Source organism: Xyrauchen texanus, chromosome 42 (assembly GCF_025860055.1).
Source record: "Xyrauchen texanus isolate HMW12.3.18 chromosome 42, RBS_HiC_50CHRs, whole genome shotgun sequence".
Classification (NCBI taxonomy): Eukaryota; Metazoa; Chordata; class Actinopteri; order Cypriniformes; family Catostomidae; genus Xyrauchen; species Xyrauchen texanus.
Genome location: NC_068317.1, coordinates 5,683,787 through 5,698,371, shown reverse-complemented (window position 1 = coordinate 5,698,371; position 14,585 = coordinate 5,683,787). Strand labels below are relative to the sequence as shown.

Genomic DNA, 14,585 nt, shown 5'->3' with positions numbered 1-14,585 from the left:
ATCAAAATTATGAGGTCAGAGAACATTTTGTTGCCAAAAGGGCAAGGTGTGGTTTCATTATTAAACTTGTCTGGCTAAAAATTCTCTCCACTGCTTCTGAGAAAGAAGGCTAAAAATCCCCACTGCTGCTGCTAAGAATGTGGAAATATTTTAATGCAGTTTATATAATTCACACACATTTTAGACTAACAGACTCAGTTATAGAGTATTTGAGTATTATAGTTATTTAATTTAAGTTACTCATATATTATTTAAAGGGGTCATGACACGAGGAATCCGATTTCCTTAAACTTTTAACATGTAAGAGGACATTGTACTATAAAAAACATATGGTAAGTTTCAGAGCTCAAAACCGCAAAAAGAGTATTTGTTGAAACCAAGCAGCCAAAATGTACATTTATAAATTTGGCAGACGCTTTTATCCAAAGCGACTTACAAAAGAGGAAAACATAAGCGAATCATCTTAAGGAGACAGTGGTACGAAAAGTGCCATATTACAAAGTTTCACTATCATCAGAATAGTATTCAAAACAGATTTAAGTGCAACAAGAAATGTAAATAATTATTATTATTTGTTATTTTTTTTTTAGTGACCGGTTAAGTGCTCTTGGAAAAGATGTGTTTTTAGCCGTTTTTTGAAGATAGAGAGTGAGTTAGCTTCCCGGATTGAGTTGGGAAGGTCATTCCACCACCATGGTATGATGAAACTGAAAGTCCGGGAAAGTGTTTTGGTGCCTCTTTGTTTTGGTACGACAAGGCAACGTTCCTTAGCCGACCACAGGCTTCTGGTGGGAACGTAGCTCTGCATAAATGTTTTTAGGTATGCTGGAGCAGACCTAGTGACTGTTTTGTATGCCAGCATCAGAGCCTTGAATTTAGTATGTGCATCAACCGGCAGCCAGTGGAGAGAGACAAAGAGTGGTGTAACATGCGCTCTCTTTGGTTCATTAAAGACCAGACGTGCTGCTGCATTCTGGATCATTTGCAGAGGTCTAATAGCACATGCAGGAAGGCCTGCAATGAGAGAGATACAGTAGTCCAGTCTAGTTATAACAAGTGACTGAACGAGCAGTTGTGTGGCATGTACAGAGAGGAAGGGTCTTATCTTCCTGATATTGTAGAGTGCAAATCTACATGATCTTGCGGTCTTTGAAATGTGGTCTGTGAAATTTAGCTCATCATCAATGGTTACCCCTAGATTTCTGACAGTTTTGGAAGGTGAAACTGTAGTTGGACCCAGCTGCACGGTGATGTTGTGTTCAACAGCAGGGTTGGCTGGAAAGACAAGGAGTAGAGTCTTGGCTGGGTTGAGTTGAAGGTGGTGTTCCTTCATCCAGGCTGAGATGTCTGCCAGACAGGCAGCGATTCGAGCAGTCACTGTGGTGTCGGTTGGGCTGGAAAGACAAGTAGAGTTGCGTGTCATCAGCGTAGCAGTGGTAAGAAATGACACGTTCTTTACTTCCTACATATGATGTCACACTGTGGTAGACATTTGCTTCAGACTGCCTCCACAACAACACATCAAAGGCTACTTTGCCTTAATACTTCCGTAGCCCTGCGCAGTAGCGGTGAGCAGTGAGATGGCAAGAAGAGAACAGGTCAGTCAAGAGCAGAGAGCCAATCACAACAGTGGGCATTTACTGTCAAGTAGAAGCAGCATCAAAACATTATTAAATGGCATGCCAGACCCCTTTAACTGAATAAATACATTTTTGAGTAGGATTAGTAAAGGAATTGGCTATAGCAGATATACGTGTTCTGTTTGAACTAAACTGTGGAAAAAACAGATTCCACTTATGTCCAGTACTTAAAAAAAACAAACTGAAAGCTAAAAAAATTTAAATTCCAACACCAAACCCACTCAAAGCAATATTTAACCCATTTATAAGCACCAAAAATATAATAAACCTTAGAAAATAATTACATTTAAAGATCTGAACTACTACTATACAAACAAAAAACAGAACATGCTATAATGTTGCCTAAACACTGGCCAGTAGCACTACTTGAACATACATTTTGCCCTCCTTCTGGCCTGCACATTTTTCAATGACTTTCTGGTTAATGTCAATCATGTCAGTCGCCAGTCTCTTTTCCATTGACAGCATGGCCAATGCATTCAGCCTCAGGTCATGTTGTTTCTCAGAGAAGTCTTAATTCTTTTCAAGGTTGAGAAGCACCTCTCAGCTTCCGCTGTGGTCGTGGGTGTGGTGATGAGGATCTTTAGGAGTGACAGTCTCTGAGAAGTCGTCTTCAAGATTTATACATACACAGCACCACAACAGGCTCTGAACTCTTCCTTGCTGTAGATGAGACTACACTGTATTCATCTTACTTCCACTGAGGACCGGATAGGCCTTCAAGGTGTTGCTCAGTGCATCTTCGGAAAATGCCATCTTGTACTGTTCAAACCTGTCCCCTTGATGCAGGGTGACACTAATAATGTGGTTTGTGAAGGAGAACCGCTCCCTGGTGTGTCCCAGTATGGTATCGCAGACCTACAGATATAATATCTACATAATAAAAAATGATGTAGTGACAACAAAATGTCAATTTCACCTACACTATTTAAAATTACCAACCATCAAGTATTCTTTCTTAATTTGGAACAAGTAAAGTTATGTTTACTGCCACTGTTACAGTTTAGGATGTCAGAACGAGAGTAGGACATAATGTCAATAATTAGCTAACTCTGAGACAATTACAGAGCCTTTGCTGCCATCTTCAGGACAAAATGCGTTACAGCATTTTTGGATGTTTTTAATTCCCCTTCTTCACACCTATAAAGTGCAGTGCAACCAGAATAATAAAAATTCCTTGCAGAAGAACAGATGAAGCTAGCAATGCTACATCAAAAAGACAATACATTGTGGTGGAAAACAAATGAGGGTGTTATTTCTGATGAAAATGCCTCCGGTTAAACTACATTGTCCTATTTTACCTTCTATGGGCATTTGTGCATTTCTTCTCACGTTTTTGTCTTAGATGATTTTAAAATAGTATTGCTTGAATCTTGTAGCAAAGAATATATCCTGAAGATAAAGACAGTGGCTGAAAACCACCTACACTGATTTGGTCAACCATGGAACGGAGAGAATTTCTGCAAAGGAGAAATATAATTTAGCAAAATAATAACAACAACAACAACAATAGAAAAAGAAGAGATTACCTGATCTTTTGTATGTCCTGCTGGAACTGCTGGATGCTCCCCTTGATATGCACCAAATCTATGTCCTTCTTTTGGAGTTTGGCATAGAGGAGGTCCACATGCTGCATGATGTGGTGGAAAAGTTGCAGAAAGAATCTAAAATCCTGATCCTCCAACAGCATAACGAATGCTCCTGCCTCTCTGACAGTAATGGGGTCAAAGTTATCCGAGTCTCGTATTCTTTCAAAGCAATGGATGAGGTCCTCTCTGTGCTCAAACACAGTATTGATGGCACAGCTGTGAAAGTTCCATCTGATGTTGCTGGATGTTGGTAGTCTATGGGCCACTACTTTATCAAGAACATGTTTGCATGGGTGATCTGGAAAAAAAGCTGGCAAATCCAGCAAGGTCAGAAAAAAAATTCTCACTTTGGCCCTGTGAGAAGTGGCCTGTTGCATTATCATATTGTGCTGATGTGCATAGCAGTGGAAGTAGTGGGCATTTGGATACACACCTTGTATCTCCCTCTGAACACCTGCAGTGGCACCCATCATCACGCTGGCTCAATCATATGCCTGGAAGATGAGCTTATTCTTCTGATCCTCAGGAAGGATGACAGCAAGTCTCTTTTAGTGCTGTAGCTTACTGCAAAGGGATAAACTCAAAAAATCTTACATGCACATTGTTCTTGGCATAAATGTAGCGCAGCACAAGCACAAGTTGGCACTGTGTGGCAATATCCATCATCTCATCTGCCTGGACTGAGAGACAATCGCTGCTCTGTGCTTCTTTGTGCTGTATTGTTTCTTATGTGTTCCCTCACGACAGACAACATACAGTCCAATAGCTCTTTCTGTACAGTTTCTGAAGTTCCCTTAAACACAGTGGCATTCTCAAGGTGCTCTTTCAACACTCCTTCAAGGGAAGCAACGAAATCCACCAACCTGCGGAATATCCTGGGCTTATCAGAGCTCTCACTCTCATCATGGCCTCGCAAAGCGAGCTTAAAGGTGCCACAAAAATTCACACATTATATTATTCTAGATAGGAATTTATGTCACCTCTTCATTGTGCCTTCTAATGCCAATCATGTAGCCTTCATCTAGCTGTTCAGCAATGCTATGCTTCCCAAATACTGTAGCCTCATAGCATTGTCTAGATGGCTGCGGCTACTTTCATGATGTTTGCATTTTTCAGAAAGATGTTTTAAGTCTCGTACCCCCGTCGTTGACCACAATGCTTCCATGCCAGGACTTTGAAATAGCATGCAGGGAAAACAATAAAAGGCATTACTTACACCGCATCCAGCTAGCCAACTTTGTTTGCTATAGTACGAGCTGGAGAAAACACAGGTTTAAGCTCGTCCTCAATCACTTTACCACTGCTGAATTTGTAAATCGGTCCGATCCGGTCCAAGCTTCTTTATCCTTTTTTTTTTTTTCTTCAGGTGAACACCTTGTGAAAGTTTTTTTTTGTAAAGATAGAACAGAATTTTCTTTAATTTGGAAGAAATGCTGCACCAAACTGAAACTTGGCGGGTCAACGATCTCACCTAACAATCTAACAATCTCAACCAACAACCTAACAATTAGTAAACTAACAATCTCAACTAACAACCTAACAATTAATCAATTAACAATCTTAACCAACAATTTAACAATTAGTAAACTAACAATCTCAACTAACAACCTAACAATTAGTCAACTAACAATCTCAACCAACAACCTAACAATTAGTCAACTAACAATCTCAACCAACAACCTAACAATTAGTCAACTAACAATCTCAACCAACAACCTAACAATTAGTCAACTAACAACCTAACAATTAGTCAACTAACAATCTCAACCAACAACCTAACAATTAGTCAACTAACAACCTAACAATTAGTCAACTAACAATCTCAACTAACAACCTAACAATTAGTCAATTAACAATCTCAACTAACAACCTAACAATTAATCAACTAACAATATTAACCAACAATTTAACAATTAGTAAACTAACAATCTCAACTAACAACCTAACAATTAGTCAACTAACAATCTCAACTAACAACCTAACAGTTAATCAACTAACAATCTCAATGAACACCCTAACAATTAGTCAACTAACAATCTCAACTAACAACCCTAACAATTAGTCAACTAACAATCTCAACCAACAACCTAACAATTAGTCAACTAACAATCTCAACCAACAACCTAACAATTAGTCAACTAACAACCTAACAATTAGTCAACTAACAATCTCAACCAACAACCTAACAATTAGTCAACTAACAACCTAACAATTAGTCAACTAACAATCTCAACTAACAACCTAACAATTAGTCAATTAACAATCTCAACTAACAACCTAACAATTAATCAACTAACAATCTTAACCAACAATTTAACAATTAGTCAACTAACAATCTCAACTAACAACCTAACAATTAGACAACTAACAATCTCAACTAACAACCTAACAGTTAATCAACTAACAATCTCAATGAACACCCTAACAATTAGTCAACTAACAATCTCAACTAACAACCCTAACAATTAGTCAACTAACAATCTCAACCAACAACCTAACAATTAGTCAACTAACACCCTAACAATTAGTCAATTAACAATCTCAACTAACACCCTAACAATTAGTCAACTAACAATCTCAACCAACAATTTAACAATTAGTCAACTAACAATCTCAACCAACAATTTAACAATTAGTCAACTAACAACCTAACAATTAGTCAATTAACAATCTCAACAAACAACCTAACGATTAGTCAACTAACAACCTAACAATTAGTCAACTAACAACCTAACAATTAGTCAACTAACAACCTAACAATTAGTCAATTAACAATCTCAACCAACAACCTAACAATTAGTCAACTAACAACCTAACAATTAGTCAACTAACAATCTCAACTAACACCCTAACAATTAGTCAGCTAACAATCTCAACTAACACCCTAACAATTAGTCAACTAACAATCTCAACTAACACCCTAACAATTAGTCAACTAACAATCTCAACTAACACCCTAACAATTAGTCAACTAACAATCTCAACTAAAAATCTAACAGTCAGTCAACTAATGAGCTGCTGAGTGAGAAAGTGAATCGTCCATTCACATGAGGCCAAACAAATAAAAACAATACTGATATGCTACCAACAAATGTAGGAATGTCCAGGGCACTGCACCCCATGGGAAAATCTGAAGCAACAAATTAGAGGGCAGCCTCAGGTCACCTGCTAAGTATAGCCTATGTATTCACACAGAAATGAAACAAATAATTTTTTGATAAAATGTTTTTTTTAGAAATGCTAACACATGACTACCAGGCGCATAGTACTAAATTTCATTTCATAATTATTTTGCAATATATAATTATGTTTAACATGTTTAAGTAGCCTTCTTCTCTGGATAACTTGAATAACCATTGATAACCAGTTCCCCCTACTGACCAGCTGTCACTGATCGTGGTCCAAAGGATCAGCTGCATAAGGTATCTTCTATGAATATCTACAGAGAGGAGGCTTTCGCTCTTACATCAAGAGGCAGTTTGAACTCCACCCTCATCAACGAGCTGGCGAGAAGAGAAATTTCAGTAAAAAAAAAAGTTTTAAATATTGATCTATTTCTTACACATACCTAGTGTTTCACTTCAGAAGACATTAATCCACTGGAGTTGTGTGGATTACTTTTATGATGGCTATATCTGCTTTTTGGAGCTACACAAATTTGGCACCCATACACTTCAATTGTATGGACCTACAGAACTGAAGTATTCTTCTAGAACTCTTTGTGTTCTGATGAAGAAAGAGTCATACACATCTGGGATGGCATGAGGGTGAGTTAATGATAAGAGAATTTTCATTTTTGGTTGAACTATTCCTTTAAATGTTCTCCCAAACAGATCCCAAACATTTCTAAGGCTGTGTCGAGTTTTAAATCAACAAAACAGACCTCCCTAACTTAAACCTAAACCTAACCAATAGTGTAATTTCTGAAGCAACCACATCATTTTGTGGTGCTTCTATGACACTTCCAGCTCACGTGTCGACTTGCATGCTCATTTGGACTTGTACCATGCTCCTTCTCATTGTAAGTGCAATGGTTTAAGCTATCGTGCAACTTGATACTGCTCGAATTGCCTTGTAAATGTAGTTGGTTGGGTAATGCAAACGTTAAAATGAGTCATGCACTAAAGTAAAAGTGTTTTGATGTCATATGAAACAATTATTAGAGGAGCAGGGCGAAAAGTATGTGCTTCACCAGGAAACCACGATATGTACAATGAGCCATGTAAAAAAAAAAGTCAAATCACTTTGCAAAAATGTTGGTAGGCCTATAGTAAAGTAATTCTAGACCAGTATGAACAAGCCAGTATCACCCCCTGGTTCAGACATGCAGCAAAAATAAAATTTCTTACCATATAATACTCCTTTAACAATTCTTGCAATCCTTTCATGGACCTTTGGACTGAGTGACTGACGCCTCTTCACTGGTTGAAAACCACCTACACTGATTTGGTCAACCATGGAATGGAGAGAATTTCTTTAAAGGAGAAATAGAATTTAGCATAATAATAACAACAACAACAACAACAATAGAAAAAGAAGAGACAACCTGATCTTTTGTATGTCCTGCTGGAACTGCTGGATGCTCCCCTTGATATGCACCGAATCTATGTCCTTCTTCTGGAGTTTGCCATAGAGGAGGTCCACATGCTGCATGATGTGGTGGAAAAGTTGCAGAAAGAATCTAAAATCCTGATCCTCCAACAGCATAACGAAGGCTCCTGCCTCTCTGACAGTAATGGGGTCAAAGTTACCCGAGTCTCGTATTCTTTCAAAGCAATGGATGAGGTCCTCTCTGTGCTCAAACACAGTATTGATGGCACAGCTGTGAAAGTTCCATCTGATGTTGCTGGATGTTGGTAGTCTATGGGCCACTACTTTATCAAGAACATGTTTGCATGGGTGATCTGGAAAAAAAGCTGGCAAACCAACCAAGGTCAGAAAACATTTTTGTGAGACTGTGTATAAGACTCAGATCCATTTGTTGACTGAACAGCAAAAAAAAAAAACAACCAAAAAAATTTGACATACAGATTTGGCAAACTATATAGTAGGGAAGGAGGCATTTCAAACAAAGACTTTCTGAACAAATGGATCCGATTTCATTACTCCCAAAATAGCAACGCAGACAGTCAGTCCTAAAGACCAGATATAAAAAAATGAATCAGAATTGTCCCGTGTAAACAGATCCAAAGTGGCCATTTTCGGAATTAAAAATGTCTGATCCAAAATTATGGTTGATGCCCACATGCGCATGTCATCTTTGTTACATATGAGCAAACAAAAATGGCTAGTGTAGTGTGAACCTAGCCTAGCATATTTTGGTCTATGACTGGCCTTTGTGCTACAATACTTATGTGTGTGAGAGAGAGAGAGAGAGAGAGAGAGAGACGAGAAAGAGAGAGAGAGAGAGAGAGAGAGAGAACAAGAATGGATGGTTTCATAGAATGGAGAAACCCTAACAAGCATAAAACCCTCACAATGTGAAAGTTTAAATGCGCAGTGAAAAATTGGAGAAAAGGCATATTTCGACAGTCTTTTCAGTATTCCGCTGTATTCACATGCACAAATAAAAACACACATTTACATACACAAATCAATGTGAAATCTTCTTTCCACCAGACGAGTGTAAATATGTAAATTAAACTTACGAGCTCATTAAGGTTGTGTTAAATGATGACTGGTTTCCTGGAATGCAAATATTGATCTCTTCACGTAGCGCTAATGAGGATGTAAGATCGAGCAGCATCTATGAGAAGATTAACATATATGCAGTAACTGTATCTACACTTTTATGCAAAGTGCCTCTAAATATTTTAGCATGTTCAATTCTATATTCACAGGTGCAAAGACAAATAATTGAATTGTGTAAAAGTATAAATTATTAATAAAGCTGTCAAGGTATCCACCGTACATTGGCATCATTTGGAGGACAATTCAGTTCCCTCTGTGTCATGTTAAGATCAAACGACATTATGCAACGTCTCTGAGATGGAAGCCGAAACAGCAACTGAACAAACGCTCATAGAGTCATTGGGTGCCTTTAAAAGCATGAGATGTTGTCTGACTGCATACTGCAGGCTACACCGTCAGCCAGTGTGAATGTGTGTTTATTGTGTGTATTTGAGCATATGAGGGTTCTTTGCTTTATTCACTTGGGTAATCTGGCGGCCAATCCTAACGAGGTTGTCACAAAACCCCATAATGAGCCTCAAAAAGATGAATGTAAAAGTGTATCCATTACTGGGCCTTCATCTTCTTGTTCATTAGCTTAACATAAGGTTACAATACATTACTCTAGCCCCTAACAACACCTCTTGCCGCCCTAAGGAAGAAAAGTGAAATTCCTGCGAGCTTAGTAGCTAAGTCTAGTCTCATGAAACAACATCATGCACGTTCAGGAATTATCATAAAGGCGATGCGCAGATATGCTGTCATTCTGATCTTTGCATTGTATCTGTTCTCTCTTTGTCTTGGTGTCTTCTTTCTTGCCGAGCGCAGACAGTATGCTTGGTTTTGGCAGGCAGCCTCGGTTTCCACGGCAACTTTATAATTGCTTTGGAAGTGATCCAGACGCTACTGGATGTCGAGGAATTATTGATGTCAAAAAGAAACATGTATGAAATGAGGAAATATGTACGCAGCCATATGGTCCTGTGCACATCCGTGTACAATGAAATTGTAACTGCCATTACGATGTTTTTCCAAGCCTATTAAAACATTTGTAAAACACTTCAACAATGAGGTGTGACACCAATAAGGCTTTCTACATGTCAAAATATCACTTCAACCAAATTAAGTGTGAAAGTCTTGCAAAATCTCCATAGCTCAAAAGGTAATATACTCTTTGTGTGTGATAATGACAGTTTTTATGTATTTACACAGATTTTCGTTGCTCACATTCAATTGGATCTCATCTCTGGAAGACAGTACGTAGCAATAAGTGGGAGAATGTGTGCAATGTATTTTTTTATTCTGATTGTGAAAGTATTTGATTTTAAAGGTTTAACATGACAATTACTATTTAGTGAAAGTTCTGTAGTTATTAACTCATTCTCATGTTTTCCCAAAACCATTAGACTGTCTTTATTTTGTGAAAACAAAAGGACAAAAGGAGATGTTTGGCAGAATGTTAGCCTTAGTCACATTTCACTTTAAGTGCATCTTTGTTTCTTTAATGGTAGCTGAGGCTACCATTAGCCTAACATCTCCTTTTGTGTTCCATGGAAGAAAGCCATATGGGTTTGGAATGACACAAGAAGGAATAAATGAGAAAGTTTTTATTTTGGGGGTAACTATTTCTTTAATTAATTAATAATAGAAATATTAAAAAAGGTAATTCTGACTTCATATCTCACAATTTTGACTTTATTTCTCTCAATTGTGAGATATACAGTAAAGTCTCAATTGCGAGTTCATATCACAATAGTGATTATTTATCAGAATTACGAGATATAAAATAGCAATTTAGTTTAATCACGCAAGTTGCAATTGCGCAGTTTAGATAACACAATGGCGAGTTTAAATAACGCAGTTTAGATAACACAATGGCGAGTTTAAATAACGCAGTTTAGATAACACAATGGCGAGTTTAAATAACGCAGTTTAGATAACACAATGGCGAGTTTAAATAACGCAATTGCTGCTTTAATATCTCACAATTGCAAGAAATAAATCTCAGTTGTGAGAAATGAATCTCAATTGTGCTTTAAATATAAAAAGATATCAAATATAAAGTTTTTATCGTGCAAAATAAAGTTGCAATCGTGAGTAGCTGAAATGGCAAGAAACAAACTAGCAATTGCGAGGATATATAGACCTTATATCTCACTATTGCGAGTTTATATCAGGCGATTTCAACTTTATATCTCACAATTGTGACTTTATTTATCATATTTACAAGATATGAACTGACAATTAAGTTTAATAATGCAATGGTGACTTTATATAGCGCAGTTGTGACTGTATCTCACAGTTGTGAGACATAGTGTCTGGATTGCAAGAAATAACTCTCAATGGTGAGTTTATATCCCACATGTGATTATTTGTCAGAATTATGAGATAAAAAAGCAATTACATTTTTATCACGGAAGTCGCAATTGCGAGAAATAAAGTTGAAATTGTGAGATATAAACTCGCAATTGTGATAATAAAGTTGATAAATTGCGATTATAAAAAATGTAACAGAGTTTACATCACACAATGTTGACTAAGTTGTAATTGTGACTTTCTTGCAATCAAGACTTTTTATTTCTAAAAATTTTGTTTATATCACACAATTGCGATTTTATATCAAGAAACTGTCAGTTTATATCATGCATTTGTGACTGTATAATAAAGAAATAAACCTGCAATTGTGAGAAATAAAGTCACAATTGCGAGAAGTAAAATCTAAACTGCACGAAATAAAGTTGCAATTGTGAGAAATAAAGTCTAAACTGTTAGAAAGTCATTTTGAAAGTGAGTTTATAATGCAATCGTATGTTTATATTATACAATTATGAAATAAAGTCACAAATGTTAATTATAAAATTAGAATGACTTTTTTTATTATTCTTTGGCAGGATCTGGCTTCCATATTTTTCCCCCATTTGAAGTGTTTACATGTTACGGATGTTTTTCATTCCGATTTATCTATCATTTGGATTAGCAATGAATTATTAGCCTACATGTAAACGTAGCTACTGTGAGCATTTCTGTTTTGATTTGCGTGAGTAATGACTTTAGAAGTAGGACAGTGTGTTGGTTTGACGAAGCATGTTGTAAGTCGAATCACCTCCACTGTAAGATGTTCCTCTTCCACCCAAACACACAGACACATTAACCAAGGCTCTGGTGACACTCATTAAAATAACATATAGTGTCCCCAGGTAAATTAACAGGCAAATGTTTTATTACTATACAAGGGTGTGAAAATATCGTTATGGTGTGAAAAAAACATGCAATTTTCTTCTTCTTCAATGATGTGACTCTTTTCTCATTGTGTTAGGAAAGAACATGTGCTAATAGGAGATGAAATGACTTCCTGGCTGGTCTTTTTTCCCCTTCTCCACTCTTTGTGAGGTTAATTTATGCCCTGTGAGGAGGAGTCCCTCTTGGGTGAGAACTAGGCTGAGATCGGTGTGAAGTTTGCTGAATGGAGAAGGGGCCAACAGCCTCGCCAAATACATACACAAAATGCTTACAGCACAAAGACAGTATTCACGGCTGTGTGCAGAAGGCACAGGCGATGATGGGGCTGTGCTAAATATTTAAGTTGATCAAGTTCACAGGTCAAGATTGTCAAATGATTAGTGGTGCTTGTTAAACAAGCACAACTATTACTATTACTATTACTATTACTATTGTTCATGGGTTAGGGCTTATGTGTACAACTGTGGTTTGTAGCTCCCACACTGTTTAGGATACAAACATGAATGCTCCCTCAAATTGCTTGTTAAGGAAAGGTGTTCTATTATTTTTCTTATCACACAGCTCTCTGGAACACTCGATTCTGATTGGTCAATGGTGCCATCTAGTGGTCTGATTTTGCTCAGTAACAACCGCACATCCACGTATCAGACCACTCATCCGGGTTCTGAGAGCCGTCTCTCCTGCTTCTCGGATCACTGTGCCTTCTCTACAAGTAAGCTTAAACAATTATAATAATAATAATTTCAAATAAATGTTTCATGTCCATTTATTTATTTATTTGGCATGTAGTCTTTTGATAAGCTGCATAATGAGCTGTCAGATGTCATTAATTACAAAATAAGTAGCAATATGTTTTATTTCTTCTTGCATAGTTACATAATCAATGAAAAGCTATTTAAATGTAAATGTATTTATTTATTTAGTTAGTAGCATTGTAATAAAAAATCTGCCACCTAAATATATTTGACATTTACCTTTAACACAAACATAATGATAGTTAACAAAAATAGCAGTTAAACATTACATTAATGCTTCTCTTGTAAAGGGCTTATAAAGGGCTTTATTAATGACTAATAAATCATTTACAAATACATTTTAAGTAACTTATGTGCAGTTATAACAACATGAATAATGGTGAGTTTTACGCAATTCATGACAAGTAGTGAGCATTTTAATTTATGTTATAAATGCTTAATAAATACACATATTCATACCTAAATAATTATGCAAAACATAAATATAAAAAATAACATTAGATGTCCTTATTTGTGTTTATGTCAAAATGCATCAAAATAGACTGTTATACTGAGATTAAAGTAGAGATTATGTCAATGTGCTACAGTCCGCTTTGTCTTTCTATTCATGACTGTAGTGTCTTTACTCACTTGTGATGTCACATTTCTTGTAATGTTTAAATGATGTCGAGGAATGATCATATAATAAAGCCTGATGACCTATGAACCATACTGAACTTTATGTACAGATGTTTGAAACTCCTTTATACTGTAAATTCTTCATATGTGTACACTTTACATTAAGGTGTATTTTCATAGGTTACTAATGTTGAAAAAGTGTTATTAAGTATTTATAACATGTGAGTTAAAATGTCTCACTGTTTGGCAAGCATTGCATAAAATGTATTATTTTAAGCACATATCAATCAATTGCAATGCGTTTGTAAATACATTATTAGTCATTTATGAACTCCTTTATAAACCCTTAACAAAGGGAATATTATTGTAAAGTGTTACCAAAAAATATAATTTAAGAGGGATTTAAACATGGTGTTTGAAACCAACATTCAAAACCTCTGCTACAGCAAACAAACTTTTGCGTAGATGGACTTTTGACTGATATGTAGTCCTCATAATAACTTCCCTGTGTAGCAACTAGCCTGTTCTCTCATATTTGTAGCGAACCGAATATCATAAAGTCATTGGGGTGGCCTCATTTGAGTTGAGCCAAAAATAAATTGCCTAGCAACCACTCAAAACACACTAGTAACCACCAACCTAACTGCTCTGAAAACCTTAGCAGTCATAAAGCAACACCCTGGCAAATACCCAGAAAACCCAAGCATCGCAGTGGCATCTTTTTCACGGGCAAGCACCACTCAAGTGAACATTGGGTTTGTATTATTTTGCTGGAAGGCAAATGCTGAAAATAAATATAAAAGAACCCAGTTATGACCAGGATTGGATGTTTCTGCAACTCTCAAAAAAAAAAAAAAGGAAATTGCTGGCGTAGATAAAATGTGATGGCGGAATGAAAAAGTGGCTGGGAAAATCCATTCACAAGGACAGGTACAAATGAAGTGGGGAGAGTATCAAAATACACCAACTCCTCAGTGTCTGCCAAAGTCGATGGAAAGAAAACAAGCCAACAGCAGATCGCCTTTGCAAAGGGCTTGGCGACTGCAGGGGACCCGCTGCGGCATGGGACCTTG

General features: G+C 36.8%; 1 protein-coding gene across 1 annotated transcript in view; it reads right to left on the bottom strand.

Annotated features, from left to right (window-relative positions):
• Nucleotides 1–274: 274 nt before the first annotated feature.
• Nucleotides 275–14,585, bottom strand: part of LOC127634802 (uncharacterized) — a 51,072-nt gene continuing 36,761 nt past the window's right edge. Inside the window, exons 2-3 of the mRNA XM_052114479.1 lie at nucleotides 7,776–8,133; nucleotides 275–1,394 (exon numbers count right to left, since the gene is read on the bottom strand). Coding sequence (XP_051970439.1) covers nucleotides 587–1,394; nucleotides 7,776–8,133 — 1,166 coding nt within the window. The 3' untranslated portion in view covers nucleotides 275–586. The remainder of the gene's footprint in view (nucleotides 1,395–7,775; nucleotides 8,134–14,585) is intronic.